The sequence below is a fragment of the Tympanuchus pallidicinctus genome, unplaced genomic scaffold, assembly GCF_026119805.1.
Source record: "Tympanuchus pallidicinctus isolate F22 unplaced genomic scaffold, pur_lepc_1.0 scaffold11, whole genome shotgun sequence".
In the NCBI taxonomy this organism is placed as follows: Eukaryota; Metazoa; Chordata; class Aves; order Galliformes; family Phasianidae; genus Tympanuchus; species Tympanuchus pallidicinctus.
This window is the reverse complement of record NW_026294627.1, coordinates 22379398-22400705: the sequence shown is the minus strand read 5'-3', so window position 1 is coordinate 22400705 and position 21308 is coordinate 22379398. Positions and strand designations below refer to the sequence as shown.

General features: G+C 38.4%; 1 protein-coding gene across 2 annotated transcripts; it reads right to left on the bottom strand.

Moving 5' to 3' along the window:
- Nucleotides 1–606: 606 nt before the first annotated feature.
- Nucleotides 607–11698, bottom strand: UFM1 (ubiquitin fold modifier 1). 2 transcript variants are annotated; one of them, XM_052671350.1, is made up of 6 exons: nucleotides 11639–11698; nucleotides 11492–11548; nucleotides 11210–11267; nucleotides 6271–6310; nucleotides 5830–5862; nucleotides 607–1932 (listed from the first exon to the last, which is right to left on the bottom strand). In XM_052671350.1, coding segments are annotated over exons 1-6 (258 nt in total). In that variant the 5' UTR covers nucleotides 11641–11698; the 3' UTR covers nucleotides 607–1864. The 2 variants fall into 2 exon arrangements, with proteins under 2 accessions (XP_052527310.1, XP_052527311.1); XM_052671351.1 differs by lacking the exons at nucleotides 11492–11548; nucleotides 11639–11698 and adding an exon at nucleotides 11368–11485.
- Nucleotides 11699–21308: the final 9610 nt, after the last annotated feature.

Here is a 21308-nt window from a genome sequence, read left to right as displayed (position 1 = left end):
TACTACTAACACCAAATAGAAAAGCTACATTCAAATTTCAGAGACCATATTTACACAAAGGTGTCATGAACAGAGAAAGTATTACAAAGATAAGTCATTCTTCCAAATGGACAAATCATTTGCATATTACACAAACTATGCTGCAACACAGCACCTCAAACAAATACTTCACATTGTGCTATTAACACAGTAAAAGTGTAGTAAAAGCTTATTATAAGTAGTAAGCAATCATCTGAAATCACTTTTAACTAGCCTAAGGCACCTTAGTTTCAAAATGCCTTTGAAAAGGCCCTGATGACCTTCTGAAAACTATATTGCATCTTGAGACATGAAAGAAAGCTTCCTATTTTTTTTATTCTTTTACAGGTACTCCATCAACAGATCTGCAGAGAAAGTTAAAAGCCATTGACGTAGCCCTTTCTAATCATCTTGTAGCATTACATTAATAGAAGCTATACACAGTACCTTCAAGTCAGTGTTGGACAGAATTCTGCATATTAAGAATCTTCTGGCTTCAAATTAATCTCACAGTATCTTAATTACAAAGGTCAAAGGGTGGCATTTTTAATTACTGTCAAAATTGAACTGAGAAAATGAGAAAGGAACTTTTTTTTTTTTCATATTGTTTATTAAAACAAAGGAAAAAGTAGAATTTCACAATCCATCTTAGAGGTGGAAAATTTTAAGTCAAATATCACTTTCAGAACGTTTTTTTCTACATACTGAATTCATATCCACTCATTAGGGCATTCTTGTGCACTATTTGAAACCGAATCTGAACACCCTTCTGGAGAATTTTTGCACAGTGAAGTTATATTTGTGATGATGCTCATTAAACCAAGCACTGCTCTGCCCACTGTTTTATTTCCTGTAAACTCAGTAAGAAACACAAAATGCAACAGGGTAAGACTTGGCCAAACAGATTAAATCACAAAGTAGTACAACCAGTTCAAGAAAAGCAGCAATTACTCTAAATAAAATGCACGATTGATAATTTACCTCAGGCAACTGATAAAGAAAAAGCATATTACCTGAACACAAACATTTTGATGAACTATGATTCTCTTGTAATATGCAGAAACAAAACTTTTACAAAGAACCATTATTTATAGAAAAAGGAATGACATATTTGACCAGTACTTATACATTCCCAAATTTTGCCAGGCCTTCCATGGCATTTTGAGATTATGTCTCACAAATTCTCTGAAATTGCATTTGCTTTGAAACTTCATTTGATGTTTTGTGAAGTTAACATATAGGTACCTCTGCATTCTCTGCTATCGAAAATGTTTTCAACAATTAAATATTACAATTACTTTGGAACATTTGGCATTTACTTACTTATTTCAATTATAAATCACTTAACTTTTCAATTCTATTTGGGCTAAATACTCAAATTGTGGTAAAACTTCTTTCAACATGGAATTTTATCAAAAGAAAAAAGAAAGAATGAATAAAGCTAAACCTTCCAACACTCAGTAGAACAGTTTCTCTGGAACAAGATCATGAAGTTCCCCCTTCCACAAACTAAGTTTGACAATATGTAATATTTTAAATAATTACTTATTGTGGTTGAGTTTACTCTTGCATTTTCAGTAATAAACATCTTTAGAGACATCCATCTTTTATTCAATAGGATCACCCCATTGAAAAATATCAGTAAAGAAATAACCAGTGCATTATTTATTATGCTTTAACAAGAAAATGAGACTGTATCTGTGTGACAAAAAAAGACTGGATCTTGGCAAGTCATATAGGGTAGCTTCGAAAAGGCCAATTCTTTAGTCACAATGCAGAGTCCCAAAATAAAAAGAGACCTTAGCTACATGCCAATGTCACTTATTCCAGAAGATTTCAGTAGACATTAAGAGCTTCCAACTCGATCTCTGGGAATAATCCGTAGATCTGAACCGTGCTTTAGAAATACATTTCCTAAACAAACAAACAAGAGAACATTACCAAACAAAATAAGTTTCCTAAGCAAGCATACACATTTAAAGAACAATAATGCCCTTAGATCAGTGTTCAACATCTTTGTAACAATTTCTCTATACGCTACAAAACCATTTTTTGTACTTCCAAAGAATTTAATCTTATCCTTCCTACAGTGCCTCTCTAAAGAGCTCTTGCTTTTAAGTAATAATACCAGACTCAAAGTCATATAAGACTTGCAAGTTGCTTTTTTATGTTTTAAATTTCATATTGGTCCTTTGTGAAGCAGACTGTATGCAGTTCTACAATATCGAGTTTTAATCACATCTACGTGTTCCTATTCATCTCTGTGTTGACTTGTAAAAAGAGTGTAATTCCCTTTCCTTGTAAAGCACTCCATTTCATGGATGTAGAATGAGTGCACTACCAACAAAGATTAAGATACTTAACATTTGTTCATTAACAACATACTGGAAAACTTTCCTTTTTTTAAACTTAATGAATCTACCACATAGATCAGGATTTAAACTGTTCTACCTGTTCAATGTAATAACAGAAACTCCATTCTAAAGAATGGATTATCAAATGTTAAAAAATACTGAAGAAATACATTACAATCACAAAATCATAGGATTTCCTCAGTTGGAAGGGAAAGACAAGGATTGAATACAACTCCTGACTCCACAAAGGACCATCTAAATTTCAAACTCTCTTTCTGAGAGTGCCATTCAAATGCTCCTTAAAATCCAGCAGCTTGGGGCTGTGACTTCCCTCAGGAAGTGATTTTTATGTTGCAATCGTAGTCATAAAACTAAAATTTCACAGCTCATGCAGGCAGTAATTCAACCCATTTCTTAATCTGCTTCTATCATTAGTATCATAGTGGGTTTTATTAAAGTTACAGCATACCATTACCTAAACTTCTGAGGATTTCAAACTGAAATCAGTACAGAAATCAAATGTTAAGCCCAGCTTCTTCAGCTTTCATTTCCCTTGCCATGTGAAATCATGCAGGAAGAATTAAAGCCGCACTTGAGGAGTGCTTTTGTCAGGAAGTCAAAGAAAAAATAGAACAGGACAAAACCTCTAAAATCCCAAGGAACACTAAGATTTTATTCCCAAATCATCTTAACTGGAGAAGTTTTTAAACACTACTGGTTCAACCCATCAGAACTTAATAATATGTAAAAAGGAAAAAAATGTAAGGTTTGCCATATCAAGTTGCTTCTAAAGCATCAATAAGGCTGAATTAAGGCTATAACTGAGTTACTTAGGTTTACTTGTAAACTCAGAAGGGATTTTGTTTTGAATTCTTGATTTGGTGGCTCTTTTTCCAGTCCTTCTTTCAGTTGAAAGCAATGCCACACAACACTGTCATGGCAAATGGCATTTATCTTCTTTGTTAAAGAAATATATAAACCCCTGTGCCTAATCTTACATTTGTAGACAAAATCAAGATCATGAAATATTTTCAATCTAGATGTCTTTAATTTACCTGAACCTTGACTATGAAATGCTGTTATATTATTGCTGAGTAATTGCTCAACATTTATCAAAATTTAGGAGAGTTAATGCAAAGCAACTGGAGATCTGAAATTGATGTGAATAGCTGCAGGCTTGATGAACTGTCATGTGAACATTTTCATTTTCAGGAATAAAGTAGCCCTTAATCCATTTACTTTGCAGGATTAAGCTACATAATACAAAATGCAAGTATACCTCTGAGGAAGAACAGTGTAAATATATCTTATCTTCAACAACTGACTTTACTGTTTCACCTAAATGTTCTTAAGTGGCCGTATGAAAAACTGTCCTCACAGGCTGATGATGATCCAGTAGCTAAACTATATTGTTAGCTGTATCATCTATCTTCATTGTACTTGGTCATATGATGTGTCGGGACTGGTGCTATCTAACATCTTTGTAGGCAACGTGAACAGTGCGACTGAGTGCACTCTCAGCAAGTTTGCAGATGATGCCAAGCTGAGTGGTGGCAGCTGACATGCTAGAGGGAAGGGATGCCACACAGAAGGACCTGGACAGGCTTGAAAGGTGGGCCCCATGCCAACCTCATGAAGTTCCACAAGGCCAAGTGCAAGGTGCTGCACTCGTGTCGGGGCAATCCCAAGTGCAGATACAGGTTGGCTAGAGAATGGCTTGAGAGCAGCCCTGAGAAGAAGGATTTGGGGATGTTGACTGATGAAAGATTCAACATAAGCCAGCAACGTGTGCTTGCAGCCCAGAAGGCCAACTGTGTTCTAGGTCGCATCAAGAGAAATGTGATCAGCAGGTCGAGGGAGGTGATTCTGCTCCTCTACTCTGCTTCCATGAGACCCCACCTGGAGTTTTATGTATGGTTCTGGAGCCTCCAACACAAGAGGGACATGGAGCTGTTGGATTAGGTCCAGAGAGGGGACACAAAGATGATCAGAGGGCTGAAGTACTTTCCCCGTGAGGACAGGATGAGAGTGCTGAGGCCCTTCAGCCTGGAGAAGGCACCAGGGAGACTTGTAACAGCCTTCCAGTACCTGAAGGGGACCTACAGGAAAGCTGGGAAGGGACTTTTTATAAGGGCAGGTAGCAACAGGATAAGGGAACATGGTGTTAAACTGGAATGAGACAGATTTGGACTAGATATTAGGAGAAAATTCTTTACTGTGAGGGTAGTGAGAGGCTGGAACAGGTTGCCCAATGAGGCTGTGAATGCCTCCTCCCTGGAAACATTCAAGGTCAGGCTCAATGGGGCTTTAACTGACCTGGTCTAGAGAGAGATGCCCCTACCTGTAGCAGGGGGGTTGGAACTAAATGATCTTAGCAGTCCCTTCCAGCCCAAACCATTCTGTAATTCTATGGTTCTATGCCTCTATGTTCACGATGAGGACAGCAACAGCTGAGGCGTCTGCCAGAGGCAGCACACTGGCCAAAAAACAAGGATATCCTAAGGCAAGCGCAAGGTTGACAAAAACCTCATGTGGTGTAGAAAACCAAGTGCTCTCTTGATTTTCACTTACAAATGCTGTTGACAGAACTGCAGATATCAAAAGTGGATTGCTGTACTTCTGTGATTCCTTCTACAATTCCAAAAAAATAACGTCAAGCAATTGAGCTTCTAACTGTTGCTTACTGTGAGATGCTCTGCAAGATTTTTTACTTTATACTATTTATCTTAAGAGGGCTAGGTATGCTAATTATATGAATGAGAAAGCGGTATCTAGAAAGCCAAAAAAATGGAACACCCAAAAACCTAGAAGCAAACTGTGCTACTTTTGGCAACACGCAGCAGACAGAGGACGTAAATGAATAAGATCTGGCAAAAAGATCTGGCAAAAACCAGAGAAGCAGCAAGGAACTCTTCACTAACTGTTCATCATGTTTGCAAGCAGGAATAAAATTAGATTCACAGTTTGCACCAGGTGGAATCACCTGGAATTCCTTGAGGGGAACAAGAGGACTATCTGCAAGACCACCCTTTTTGAGAATGTACTTTACAAAGCACCTACAGTTCCTGCTCTAAAACAGAGTGTTACTCTTCTAAACAGATCTTATCAGAATGGCTTCTGAAATACCAAATACTACTGGAGTAGGCACAGTGGTGAAAAAAATACAGCTATCATCTGGTATTTTAGAAATTAGTAATTGCTCTTTTAGACTGCACTAAATAGCTAAGTCCTAAAGATCATCAGTACCTTACGCTTCCACAGTCCTACTGAACAACAGTTCTGTGGATTTAATCTTTCACTCAGAACACTGACTGTAGTTTCAACTACTGGACAACTGTTCTCCCATTTAAGAAATCAAAACTTGATGTATAACAACCAACCTGGAGTGCTATGTGTTAACTTAAAATAACTGAGTTGTTTTTTTTAGAACTACTGGGCTCCATAAATAATAACTTACCTGCTGTCTGTGCAGGGTTTATTCCTATTCCATCTAGGAAGAAATTAAAGCAGAAAAAGAGACAGACAGGACAGTGAAATGGACTTCACAGTTTATTACATTGAACTTACTGCCCAAAAATATAAAACATCAAACAATACATACTTATCACACCAGCCCTTCAAATAGCTATTTCCAATAATCAACATCAGTCACATCAAAGAAACTAACAAGAAATCTACAGCATAGGAAATCCAAACTATGTGTTAGGAGAAAACCACTCCAGTGAATAATAATGGCTTCATACCTTCATCCCATTCGTAAATAATCAGAAAAATGCTACTATATTATTAAATATTACTAAGTTCAGTTTGCACACTGTAGAGTCTGTGATAGAAAAGACGCTTCTGTGTCTACCAATATCCCTCAACTGAAACTACAGTATAAAAGCTACACACTTACCGTTTGTGATAATGGCACTTGTTGCTGCAGGAACTTTGAACTACAGGAAATGAGTACAACAAAACAATGCAAAAGACATAGTTAAAGTAGAAAACATGGATAATACTCAAAGCAATCATTATTTTAGCTTACTCAAGTAGAAAGAATCAAGAGAAAATATTCCCCTGAGATTTAGAGATACAGCAAAACTAAAATCTACACTTAAAGTTGATTAGACATCTCAATACAGAGTAAGAAATTTGCAGTACTAAAATAACTACATCCATTATTCACTGGATAAAATATAAAAGAAATATTAGTTCTAATTATACTAAACTTAAAAAAAAAAAAGAACCAAAAAAATAAACCACCTTAAAAAAGGGGTGGCCAGAAGGAAGAGGGAGGTGATTGACTCCCTCTACTCAGCTCTTGTGAGGCCCCATCTGGAGTACTGCATCCAGGCCTAGGGCCCCCAGTACAGGAAGGATGTGGAAGTTTTGGAGTGGATCCAGAGGAGGGCCACTAAGATGATCAGAGGGCTGGAGCACCTCTCCTATGAGGAAAGGTTGAGGGACCTGGGATTGTTTAGCTTGGAGAAGAGAAGGCTCCAGGGAGACATCACTGCAGCCTTCCAATGTTTACAAGGCTGGACAGTGACAGGACAAGGAGGAATGGTCTTAAATTAAGACAGGGGAGGTTTAGGTTAGATATTAGGAGGAAGTTTTTCACCCAGAGGGTGGTGACGCAATGGAACAGGTTGCCCAAGGAGGTTGTGGATGCCCCATCCCTTGAGGCATTCAAGGCCAGGCTGGATGTGGCTCTGGGCAGCCTGGTCTGGTGGTTGGTGACCCTGCACATAGCAGGGGGTTGAAACTGGATGAGCATTGTGGTCCTTTTCAACCAAGGCCATTCTATGATTCTGTGATTCTATGAAACACATGGAAATGAACTTCGACGAACACATTACGTCATGCCAAATACTGTGAACAAACAATACTTTTCTAAATAAAAAACAATTGACCAAGAATACATATGCTCAAATTTTCCAGAATAAAAATGGTCAACAATCTTAAACATAAAACACACGCACATATTTGTGGGCACACTAACTTCATACTGGTGTGGTCAACAGAAAGAAACACTTACAGGACCAGAACAAGAGCCAATATGAAAACATTATATAGTAGGAAAAAATAGAAGGTTGCATCTGAAATGCATGGAATTTGCACTGAGAGAATATTTTTACCATACAAGTCAACTCTGTGAGTAATGTACCATCAGGTACATTATCACTATTTGAACTTCCCATTGCTGTGACTGAAGATGGTATTTGAAACCCAAATCAACTTTAGTCAATCTTGGTTAATTTTGACCTATTTCCTAGCTTTCTTCTTGGCTCCATTTTGATCTCCAACTGCACTGCTGCAAGAAGAGTTCACTCGAGGATTTGCTTATAAAAGGAGGCACTAAGAGCACTGTATCTGATCCAGCTCTGTCAGAATTCTGACACCAGCCTAAGCAGGCTTTGTACCCTCAATCAGCACCATATGCCCCCACGATACCCGTCCCCACATCCATCCATCATATGTGGTCAATTCCACTATACAAAAATCCACACACAGATGGGGCTGCATCAGACATAGGCTGCATATTATTTCAGAATAACTGAACTTCCGGACAACACAAAAAATAATTATTTCTTAGGACTTATTTTCATGACTATAGGAAGTCACAAAGGACCCAAAGAAATATCCTGTACTGCATAATGTGGTTGGATCACACAGGACGGAAGGGGTAGGCAGTGTGGGTGCACATCAATGAGTGCCACTTGGATGGCTTGAGGACCACAGGTTGCTCCTTTGCCACATTTTACTTAGCTCTATGATCAATCCCTAAGACTGGTGTCCAGGTAATCAGCAACTATCACTTGCTCCTCAGAAAGCACTTCTCTTATGCAAGAAAAAGCACAACTATGAATGCTAATACTACATGCTTTTCTGGTAGAATTAGAGAGCTCTCATTTGCTGAGCAAGTCACTTCAGCTGAACCTTTCAGTGGCATTCATTAATTGTACTTTCCTCATTTTCTAATTGCTCAAATCAAAATTCTGAGGTTCAACTTGCAAGAACTCCACACATTAACAGCAACAGCTAGAACTCATGAATACCATGCTTAAATACAGCACTTAATTATTGGTATACCGAAAAATTGCCTTTCATCTCCAGACACACAAAAGTAGCATTTTTTTATTATTATTAATTTTAAACTTACAATCTCTTAGCTTTGTAACTATTGCAGGTCATTACCTACTCATCTTGCAATGTAACATTAAAAAAGTAACTTTTGCAAAAGACAAATCATATACCAGAGTCACTATGGAAAGGCCATGAGGAAAGTAATAATTTGTCTTCAAAGTCAGGTTTGAGAAATGAGTTCAAAAATTGGGAGCTACATATTTAACACTAACAATGTAAAAGTAATATGTCATCTCATAATAGCTAAGTATTACACATAGTTGCTCTCTCCCTCCTCCTCCTCAGCAGGAAAAAGGGGAGAAAATGAGATGGCAGAAAAAAAAAAACCAAACACTTGCAGGTTTGAGACAGGAGCAGCTTAATGAAAAGACTTCTGAGAAACAGAAGGAGAAAAAAGCTACCCTCCAATTCCCAACAGCAAGTAATGCTTAGTCACTTCTCAGGAAGCAGGGCCTTAGTACGTGTATATGCATGCGCAGTGGTTGCTTGCTTTCTTTATTAATTTTTTCCTTGTCTTTCTTCCTTCAAGTTTCATTGCTGAGTGTGACATCATACAGTACAAAATACTGGGCCATACTCAGCACGTTAAAATCATCACAATATAGAAAAGGAAACTTGTACAGGAAGTTGGTACACTATAATTCAGTATTGAATTTTAATATTTTGTTTGACTTAAAAACAAAACTCCTTCCTTTGTTTGATAAGCTTGTGTTCCCATGTTGAAAATATACAAGCTTTCCATAATACAAAGGCAAATTAATGCTCAAGTAGCAAAGAAATTCTCTGTTCATCAAATAAATCCCAGCTTTCCTTGAAACCCAAGTAGGATATCCTGCATCAAATACACACTTAACAAATCAACTTGTTTGCTTTAAAAACCTTACAAACTGATAACTTGCTGTGAAACAACTACTCAGCTCATACATCATCTTATGCCAGCTTAAACTTCTTGCAGATATTAGTGGTAAAGATGAAGCCAACACAGCCAACAAACTAAACTCACTAACTGATAAAGCAAAGAAACTTCAAAAGACGCAAGTTAATTACCCAGTCTGAAGAATTCAGCATGCAGCTCCATTACACCCTCAACTCTGCATGTATGAGCTGCAATGAATCTATGATAAAGAACAGAGTGAACAGGACAATTCCTTCTGGAAATGAACAGTGGAAACAACACATCAGACTTTGCTGGACTTATCAGTCTAGGCCTCTGTGTGTGGGTTTTGTAGGCACAGCTGCATTCATTCAGATTTTTAAAAAAGGAAGAAAAACAGTTTAAAAAAAAAAAGCCATTACAGTAAGCGTATTTTCAAGTATTTATTATTATGTCTATTATTGCGTTCAAGTAATGTCACACTAAATAATCAACCCCTTTTACTCCCACATCAGCTGTGTCTCTGATATGAACTTCTGTCACACTGTGGTATAAATATAATATTAGAAAAGTTAAGGATACACTTTCCATTATCATTCCTAATTATTTATTAGAATATCAATGCTTTAACAAATAGATCTTAAAGTAGTCTAAGACTCCCCCAGATTTTAGAAAAAATCAGAAGGGGGACTGCAGGAACAGAGACAGTGTCAGCTAAATCTGCTGACTAGACCACAAAAAGCCAATTGGCTTTGGAATGCTGTTTCAAATGAATGTATCTTAACCTTTTGTAGACCCAATCTGAAATAAATAGCATGCACCTCCTCTAATAACTCACACAGATAATTTAGGCACCTATTTCCGGATTTTGGATTCCATGTGAAAGACCAAACACACAAAAGCTAAGAACACAAGTGTCACTTGTGTCTGCTTTTGAATCTAGCCCATATGTGTACCATCAGTACCATCTACAATCAGAAATGAGATGTATTCCAAAATCAAAGACTACTGGAAACAAGCATGAGAAGTGTTACTAATTTCTTCAAAAAAGCTAAAGAGTATCCTGAATATTCTATATCAGTAATTGAAAATATTAAATAGGCAACAGAAGTAATTTGTAATCATGTTTATTACCATTTATTTTTATATTATTGGCATAAAAGTGCAATAGCGAAAAAAACGAGGTCTTATACTTGCTACTGATGCGCAAATTAGAATCCTAGAATCATAGAACCACTGACTCCTTAGAGTTAGAAGGGACCCCTGAAGGCCACCTAGTCCAACTCCCTTGCAGTGAACAGGGACACCACAGCTAGATCAGGTTGCCCAAGGCCTGATCCAGCCTCACCTTGAAAGTTTCCAGGGACAGGGCATCCACCACATCTCTGGGCAAACTGTTCCACTGCCTCACCACCCTCACTGTAGAGTTTTTTTTTCCTTCAATCTAACGTACATCTACCCTCTTTGAGCTTGAAGCCATTTGCCCTTGTTCTGTCACCACAGACCCTGATAAAGAATCTGTCTTCTTTCCTGTAGCTCTAGATACTGGAAGGCTGCTCTCAGGTCATGTTGGAACCTTCTCTTCTCCATGCTGAACAGCCCCAGTTCTCTCAGCCTGTTCCCATACAAAACCTGTAAGAACTGCTGAGTTACAGAATCCAGAAGTTTTGACAGATCTACTGACATCAGTGAAGCCAGGGCTCATGAGTATCTAGCAATAGGATTTTTTTTTTTTTTGGCATGTTGGATTCAGTGTTGTATTTTACAACCAGCAACCTTTTGTTTTCAGGCCCAGTCACAAAATTAAGAGCAGTCACATCTTTCTACTTACTTCCTCAGCAGCAAACTTCAAGACAGCTGTGAAAGGTGTACTTTCGGGCACGCTTAGCCTGAAAAGAGAGTTTAAACGTTGGGTGCGTGACTGCTAACATAAAACAATATCAAGCGACTTTACGAGCAGCAACCCTCCTGCCAAAGACGTGTACGTACAGGATGAGGTAGAACAGAGACACACATGCCATTCATCTTCCACGATAAAATAAAAGCAAAAGAATGCCAAGGGAACCCCGCAGGGCTCAAGGCCCCACCTCACGCAGTACAACCCCGCACTCACACTTTGTAGGGCAGCCGCGGGTCGGAGGTGAGCGTGACTTTAAAGGTGACCTTCGACCTGGGAAGAGCGAGAAGAAAGCGGGGGGTTAGAGGCGGTGTGAGGACCCGACGTGGAGCAGCAGGGCCAGGATCGCACCCGCTCACTCACATACTGCAGCCGCCACCGCCACCGCCGCCCGCCGACACGTCAGCCTCCCGGCGGCCCTCGCCACTTCTCCCGCTCGCAGGGCTGCCCGCGGCGCGCCTGATGGAAAGCTACAAGTACAAAAACGCCCTGCGGGCCGCTGAGGGACAGCGAGTGGGGCGCTCGGTCTCTGTGCTTCGCCGACCCCGAGAAGGGAGGAGTTGAGGGTGGGTGAGGGGAATTGCGGAGGGGTGCGGGGATTTCTAGCGAGGCGGCAGCGGCGGCCGTTCTGTAGCGTGGGTTGGTCTCTGACGCTGGCAGCGCGGCGTTGCACCGGGCGGGACGTGAGGGGAAGGCGGGCGGGGTTGGAGGTAGGTGCTGCGCCGTTTGTATAAATGCGGGTGTGTGGGCGCGTACTCAGAATCCTTCACGTTTTCCTGAGAGTCGTAGAATCGTAAAGGTTAGAAGAGACCTCTGAGATCACCTGGTCCAAGTGTAAGCACGTCACCGCCGTGCCCACTAACCCGGCTGTCGCTGCCACGTCTGTGCAGTTCCTGAACGCCTCCACGGTCTGCGGCCCATCCATAGGCAGCCTGTGCCATGCCTCACCAGCCTTACTGTAAAAAGTTTTTTTCTTATGCCCAATCTAAAACTAATTTGAAACCATATCCCCTTGACTTAGCAGACCCTGCTAAAAGGTTTGCTCCCTTTCTTCTTACAGCCGCTTTTTAGATACTGAAATGCTATTCTGTGATCTCCACGGAGCCCTCTCTAGGCTGAACAGCCCCGGCCCACTCAGCCTGTCCTCGTAGGAGAGGTGTTCCATCCCTTGCATCATTTCTGTGACCCTTCTCTGGACACATTCCAACTGGTCCACATCTCTGCTATCCAGAGGACTCATATCGGGATGCAGTACTCCAGGAGAGGTCTCACCAGTGCAGAGCAGAGGGGCAGGATCACCTCCCTCACTGCTGACTGCACTTCTTTTGATGCAGCCCAGGATACGGTTGGCTGGCACATTGCTGGCTCACGTCCAGCTTTCCATCCACCAGTAGCCCAGGTCCTTTTAGGCAGGGTTATGTCCTGTGTTCAGGATTTTGTTAAAGCTTGTACAGCTGGCCTCAGCCCCATTGATTGAGCCTGTCAAGATCCCTCTGCAGGGTTTTCCTACCCCCAGGTAGTTCAACACTTTCTCCAAACTTGGTGTCATCTGCAAACTTACTTAGAGTGCACTAAATTTTCTCATCCAGATCATCAATAAAGCACAGTCCGAGGTCATCATTACCACACACTTGTATGCCAGACTTGTCAAGGCAAAACACTTTGTTGTGTTCAGAATGGGGTCTCATTAGGATCAAGGTAAGAGAAAAGCTGTGCAAAGAAGGAGTCAGTGTGTTGGCATCACTAATCTCTTACCTGTGGACTGGCTCAGTCCTCAGCTAAGAAAATTCATCTTTTCACAGTTGCACTGCTTCTGAAAACAAGCAAGCAAATAAATAAAAGCTTATGCAATGACATTAATATTTCTCTGTGTTTCATGCATTTAACTTTATGTTACTGTATCTGTCTTCCACAACAATGTCACACTTGTGGCTTTTGCTTATTTTCTCATCTGTTAATGATCATTTTGCTTTTCATTGCCCTGTTTCTAAGAAATCACACCATAAGTTGGAGATAATCAAGTCTACTTTGAGCATGTAACCTTTTGTGTAGGAAAGTGTCATCCTGTATTTTTTCCAGCCCTCTTCAGATTCAGGTCATTATTATCTTATGATGTCGTGGTTTCAATTTATACAACTGTGCCATCTGCCGCTTTCATTAATGCATCACTGTTTCCCATACCAAGGTCATTAATACAGATGTGAAATGAGAGAACCATTCATCTAGAATTTCATTTCTTGCCTTTCCACTGTAAGGACTTTCCTTCTGGTGAAAGAAATACACCCAAATCTTCATGCTGTTGACTGCTTTTAGTGCCCACATTTATTTGGTTGATTTGAGTACACATGTACCATATGTCATTACTTATGACCTGATAAAGAGTCAGTTCAGGAAAGTGATTAGGAAAATGAGTGAATGAATGAATGAATAAATAAATAAAATTTAGGCAAATTTCATCTGGTTTTCTTTCTGAATCAGCACAAAGAAGGATGTGAGGAAGCACACCTGGTTTGTAGTGTTATTGTGTTCCACCTTAAGCCAGGTTTAGATGCTATGGAGGTGTATCCTGTGCAGGAGTGCTTGTAGGTAATTTCAGAGTCAGTGTCTTTAAAAGTAGTATCAGAAATCCAAATGCTTTTATAAAAACAAGACCTCTTTGGTGCTGGAAATTTGTAATTGTATGGGGGAAATTTGTACTTTGCTACCTAAACCTTATTAGAAATATATCAGGATTGGTTGTTTTTTTTTTTTTTCTGAGAATTTACAATGAATAAAGAAAGCATGTATGTGACTTTTTCAGCTAGGAGAATTAATGAACCTTGATGTCCTATCTGAAACTAGCCAAGGATGGGTTGCAGGTGGCCATTTCAGTAATGGGCTTATATACACAAGAATATTCTCCTCAACTCAAGAAAAAGAAATCCATTCCCAATGAAGTCCTCCCTCCTTTACTACATGACTGAAACAAGAAAAGAAGCTGGAATTTTTTGTTCAATTTATTTTCCCTACAGCACTGATTTAGTGTGTGCCTAAAGCCATGTATTTTGTGATTGCAGTGAGGTATAGCTTTTGTTTTTGCAGCTGTGTAGACTGCAACAATTTGAATAATTAAAACCATTGGGGTTTTGACAATTTGCGATCACGTTACTATAATAGAATGCATTTAAGACAGGAAAATGTGAAAAAAGCCCCCCAAAATGACAAAATATATGTCCCTCTGAATACTGAGATGAGGCTGAGGTGAATTAAAATGTCTTTATATGGCACTTTAGATAAATCCTTCTAGTTGATAACAGCGTTGCAAGAGAGATAAGTAGTGCAGTGCAGAGAACTGTTCATCTCACATGCCTGCAAGGGGCAGATAGTCACCTGGCTGGGCCTCCGTTAGTGGTGTGAAAGTGGCACTGAGGAGAACAATAAAAAGGAATTGGAATTTAAATGAACAGAAATTTACCTTACCAGGATCTGTTGACCAATATTTAACTGCCGGAGCAAGATAGTGTTTCTTGTCCTATCAGAGGGTAAAATTATCATAGAAGGGGCAACTATTGAAATGTACAGAGCATGTAAAATTATAAGGAAGTGGAGAGAGGTGTCCATTTCTCAAGAAGTTACATCCTATACCACGGTTGTTTATTATATACTTGTAGTCTGAATCCAACTTCCTTATGAACATTTTTTGAGTTGCCATAATTAATTACCATGATTATTTTACTAATTATTTTACTTATTTATATATTTCTGAAAAAAAAAAAAATACTCTTTGATAGTATTTGCTACTTACTTTCAGTGGAGTTAAGGACACTGTAGAGTAAATATGCCAGAAAGCCTTTTTTTGAAGAAATGGTATTTAGCTTCCTTTTTCCTTCTGCTTCCCATTTTGTCTTATTACAGTCCCTGTTGGCTACAATATATTGGTAGGTATTCAGTTAGAGCAGCTTTGAGGCACAGAACTTGGGTTCATAATTTCCTGCTCATCTTGCAAACAAATAAATGTGGCCACAGCTCAGAGTTTGACCATAAAAATTAAGCTGCCTTGTTTGTGTTTTTGGAAAGACATCTCCCTTTTTTCTGCTGTGTCTTAAAATCTTTTATCTTTCATGTGTATTTATAAGATTTATGAGGTGCACCTGCCATGTGAAGAACATCAGTTTCTGTGCTACAAAACAAGTGTCTGTGAATAGGAAGATTACCACAAAACCTACTATTGTAAGGACTCTATGGAAATATCAAATCTGAAGTTTTAAAAAGTGTAATAAAACCTCTCACATGCAAAATATGCTTTTTGCTTTGTCAGTCCCTGACTGGGTAAGGCACTTAGTGTTTCCAAGAATCTTTGCTTAAAAAGCAGTGGATTAAGCCTTTAAGTAGGTACAGACAATTAAATCTTGGCACTCAGAAAAATTTCCTTCCATGCCCCAATCTTTTTCTCCCCACTTCTACCTCAGTCTTTGTTCTTGGCCTCCTGCCTGCCTGGTGCTCTTTGCTCATGCTTTGTTGCTTGCTGGAGCCTCCTGTGAAGCAATGCAAAGCAGCAGAAGTCATAAATGTGTCCCTGTGGGCTCAGAACATTGAATCATCTCAGACAGAGATCTGAGCTGACACAGCAGAGGAGGAAGAGAGATCTGTCTTTGTCTTTTGTCACAGGGAAGCTTGGGATAACAATTCCCCTTGATAACTGTTTCCTATAACCAGAGCTCTGGGCTGGGATCCCGCTCTGCTTCCCTTTGTTCTGCCCTTCCCAGTACGTTGATACACATCCTCAGCTGTGTGTTCCTATACTGGCAGGGAAACCAGCTTTCTTTCTCAGGTAGATTCTGGTTACAATATGAGTTAGCATGCTTACAAAAATCTGAACCAGCAGAGGTGACTCTCTGACATTGCTGCCACTTCTGAAATGCACCACCTGCTGCCAACTGTGCTTACATCCCCTCTTTGGTCTCCATGAAATTCGGCAAGATTCAGTTAGTGTCAGTGGGTGCAATTTTTTATTTTATTTCTTTTTGCATGGAGGAATTCAGTTCCACACCTTTTCTTCATGCGCACTTCCATGTCAATTGCCATTTTGTCAGATCACCCCTCTGCTGCCATCTGTCAGACAACAACAAAATGTGATGTAGTATTGCTGGAAAGGCTGAACCTCTACTGCCATACCACCAACATTCATCTCTGATGACCTTGGCCAACATAATGAAATAGAGGCATAATTTCTGGAGAAGCCTTCATGTAAATGTACTTATTTCTTATTTTCCAGAATTCATTTGAAATCGCTTCGACTTCGAAAAATTTCTCAACCAAGTAATTTTTTAAGCTTCTTGTCTTAAAAACAATTTAATTCTTGCATCTTTTGTTATGATGAGAATAGCTTTTTTTTTTTTTAAGCAATATCAGTGCTTATGTGAAATTTGTATACTTTGTGTTATTATATGCAAAGAACATTTTTAAAGTATTTTCCATACGATTTGCATGCATGATAATGTTTTTAAATGGAAAGTAAAAAACAAAATTATTTCTTTTAATTGGAGGAGGTGTAACAATCTAATTCATCGGATCTGGAGGGCTCCTGGCTATCCAGTGAGAGACAGATGTTGGGAGAAAATAAATTTAAAGACAGAGTGTCCAATTCTATAGTTTTAAACTTTTTCTGCATTTATGAAGTATGGTACCTTTTTGCTTTCATAGGCAGTAAACACAGGTAGCTTTGAGTTTTATAGAATATTTTATTAACCATGCTTTGTTGCATTGTGAAAGGGATGTTTTGTTTTGTTTTTTTATCAGCATGTCACCAGTTAAGGAGAAATACCTGCTGCAAGCAGTAGATTCTGGCTCTGAGCATGCTGCTCTGAGATGACCCATTATTTATTTTCATCTAATTATGCAGAGTCTTCTTTTCCTTGCTTTCACCATTAGAGTGTGCATTTTTATAGCCTATTTATACTATCATTATATACTGCAGTGGGTTAGCTTGCTACTGGAGATAAAATCACCTTGTTTATACAATGATTCAGAAAATCGGACAATATATGCTGATGTATTGCAAGCTCCTGTAATGAAAAATACAAAGGCTTAAATTTGAACAATTGTTGTATCCTTTTCTTCTAGAGAAGGTTAATAACAATTCTGACAGAGGTGCTTTTCTGATACCAGTGAGGGTAGTTTTGGTGTGTTCTGTTTCACACCTTAAGAAGATTGTGTTGTATGTGCAGAATGAAACTGTAAGTCCATGAAAATTCATGCTTTGTGTGCAGCCATCACAAAAATAAACAAACAAACAAACATCAAGAGTCCTGATTCAGCTACTACTGCAGTGTAATTGGTCATAAAACAACTAGCCTATTAGATTTATTTTATTTTGGTTTTAAACTAGGGGTACATGTTTTTATTCCAAATAGATTGGATTATTCTAGTGATTTCACAGATAGCATTTAACTAAAAAAGTGAACAGATTCTTGCTTAAGAAAGAAGAGATAAAGCAAGGAATAAAGCCAAGCTACATTTCCATTTTTGAATGTAAGGGCTGGCAAGGAGAAAGACACTATTTAAGAGGAAATTAATTTCAGGCCTGGGAAGTTGTGATTCCGACAGGCTTAGTACTAGATGTCAACTGTGATATCCCTCACAGTTCTCTAAACAAGGTCATCTTGTGTATATTTTCTTTATTCAGTCATTTATTATGTTGATAGTTCTCGTATTTTTCCTTCTCTACTTTTTGTTCTCTTTGATGGCAAGCCCAGAAAAGAGTTTATATAGCCTGCAGATATTCCTGTGAGAGGACAGCATACACTGGCATGGAAGAGAGGTTACGCAGATCACTAGTTCACTGTTTGAAGGGATTAGAAGAGGAATTCACCACAATGGGAGAAGGTGCTGCATCTCTGTGGGAATGAAGGAGAAGTGAAAACCACATTGTGTTTGTGAAGTCTGGGCTTTTAAATTGCTGAAGCTTTCTTTAGCAAAAAGATAAACATGGCCTTTAATTTTCTTCATTTAGAACAGGCCTTTCTAACCTGCTCTGGTTCAGGACACCAGACTTCAAATAGTCATTGTTTATCAGGCTTTGACTTCTAATGTCTTTGGGTAGCATGCCAAGAATTTCTCTGCGTGTAGCATAGCTTTCCTGTGGTCTTCTTAATAGATCAGATATTTAGCAGGAGTGTTCTGACCTGGGAAATATGCCTCCTCATTCAGTGCTTATTGTAGCACAACGCTGAAGATTTGTCTGAATATTTAAGATGCTTTTGTGTTGGATGTAGTGAGAATCTTCTTGTTTCTGGACCATTAGCCATGGAGCAAAATTAATTCTAGTAAGTACAAAATTATATTGGCACAATGAATTTTTAAGCTTTAAAGTGTAATGCTGTTAGAAGTAATTAAAAAACAATCACAGAACAGAAAATGACCCTTTAATAGCAGATGAGGTCTTGACCTGTATTGTGCCAGGCAAGTTTCTCAGCAATGTGTGATTCCTACTTTGTTCACTTTCAATGCAGTCTTTTACATAGCTTATGAGCTTGTTAAGATTTTGTTGAGGCATTTTTAAAACATTACTGTTTAGCAAGACATCAGAAAATTTGTGAATACTTTAAGGCCAATTTTAATTACAAATCCAGAACTACGAGCAGAAGGGACAGGGCTCAGCTGATCACAACTTGGTGCCAACTTTGTGCCTATCCTTAAACTACTTCTTTTAGACTCTCCTCATATTCAAAACAAAGAAGTACTTCTAGTAAATTACCCCAATCAGCCTGGAATAGATATCTGAAAAGATGAGCTGTTCCCTGAAGGTGCCTATTTCTTTCAAGTTGACTACAGGGAGAGACAAGTTCACTGACATCTTTTTCTATAAAAGCACAGTTTGAGAGGTGAATCCCACCCTGTAGTCATGTTCCTATGCTATTCTTAAAGCTCATATTTGAGAGTCCCTAATCCACTGTTCCTCTGATATAAATTTAGGCCAGCTAATGTTGAACTCAAGTCAATTTTCTATGGTTCTCTCTTTAGAAAATTAGGAGACACAGGTGACTTTGCATTATAACCCACCTGATGTGCAAATTACTCTTTCAAGTCACTGTGATTTTTGTAAATCCAAAGATGAATTATTCCTAGGACATTCTCTTAATACAGTATTTTTGAAGTCAAAATAATACACAGCATAACAGTTGATACCGATCTTTAATCCTTTTGTTTTTCCTTCAACTAACAATCATGCTATACAAGAATGTGAAATCAAATGAAGATGAATAAGAAGACAAAAGTGGAAATAAGTTTTCAAAGTTAAATATAGTAATTCCTATGCAAGAACAAACTAAGAATAACGCTTTGCATTTCAGAAGCAACATCATTTGAGGCCACTATGGTGTCTTCATGGAAGAGCACATCTTCCATCTATTAAAAAAAAGTGCATAATTAAAATCTTAATGTTTTGCTGCTATGAAAAGGGAAATAAACTGAAACTATTGTTGCATTAAAACACTGATTCAGTTTTGTGTGCTGCCTTCTATCCAGCAGTCCATATCACATGCACTGAGATGATTTGTCTCACCCTGTGGAGTCAGGTTGGGCTATGATACCTCTAACTTCAACAGATAATTCTCTTTTTCTGAAATCTCCATATAAGCATTTCCCTTCAGCAGTTGCTTTGGGAACGCTCCCAAAGAGAAATCAGGATACAGATTATGCAAAACAATGCAGTAAATGCTAGCATAAGGCTGAATAAAATAAATTAAATGGAAAAAAAAAAAAAGAAGACAAAAGAAAAAATGAATAAATTCATTGGAAAGAAGATTTCAGTACACTGATTCAAAAGAAATGAGCTATATAATGAAGTCATGATAGGAAAAAGAAACTGAAGGAAGTTGAAAAAGAATAGAAAAAAGTCATGCATGTCACATGTGTGCTTTTGAAGCAAAGGAACTGGAATGGTAAACCACTAGGATAATTAATGAAGTAACCAGATAATTAAAATCATTTACAGTTGGAGGAGGAGATGGGAAGTATGTGATAACACCAAGGATATTGGTAACTTGCAAAGTCTACCCAAGGCTGAATTTTTTTGTAATTACAGCCTGGCCAAACAAACAAACAAAAAAAAAAAAACCCACCATCTTCTGGCATCACTCATGTGGTTTGTTTGTTTGTTTGTTTGTTTTTCCCCTTCCACTTCAACATGGAATTGAAGGGTTTTTTTATATTTTATAGTTTCACCACTAAGTACGTTTTCTCACTGCTTTCTAATTTCTCTTACTGATCCCTATATGCTGTCACTTTGTATATTTTTTCCTCTAGTATTTCTCAATTGTGTTGTTTGCATTTCAGAAATTACCAGTTCTTTCCCAGGTCTCACCTTCCATTTGTTCTTCCTTGATTTGTATAAGCCAAGAGCTACCTGCTGCAAGATTCTTTTGTAGCCTTACATTGATAATCTATTAAATTAAAATTTTTCAAATGTTTTCTGTTACAGAAAATACGCTCTTGGGTCTGGTATGTGTTCCCATGCATAGGAATAAGTGATGCAATTTCAGTCAGTGTATCCCAAATTAATCACTTGTATGGAAGAACAAATGTAACTGTTGCATAAAAGGAAGATTGGTGTCTGTTATTCGTAAAATACAACATTAAATATATTGTAAAAATAGAGGATTTGCCAACAGAGGTGACCTCATTTAAAATGCAAGAACACCAGATGGAAAATACATTACATAATAAAATATGTATTAGCCAGTTTTCTTATTTTTGTGTGATTCAAAATGGAGCATGTTTCTTTTTTGGAAACTTAGAAACTGAGCTGGTAATACAGCATTTACTATGACAGAATGACCAAGCTTAATACACAAGTTGTAGCGTAGAAGAATAACAGGTAAAGACTTCTCCTCAGCCCCAAAAATACATTAATTAATTAATAATAATAAAGTGATTAAACTGATTTTTTGGAGTTGATGATTCTACCAGATCTGTAACATAGCCTGAAAGCCCATCATTTTCAATAAACACGTTGTGGGAAAGCACCTGTACAGAAGCAGTTTTTGTCTGTACT

What these genes read in the sequence shown, in the direction of transcription:
- UFM1 (XM_052671350.1), bottom strand. An exon ending in CCGCGGCTGCCCTACAAAGT is followed by an intron (nt 11,268 to 11,491) that starts GTGAGTGCGGGG and finishes CTCTCTTTTCAG; the next exon opens with GCTAAGCGTGCCCGAAAGTA. An exon ending in AAACCCTGCACAGACAGCAG is followed by an intron (nt 1,933 to 5,829) that starts GTAAGTTATTAT and finishes TTGTTTGTTTAG; the next exon opens with GAAATGTATTTCTAAAGCAC.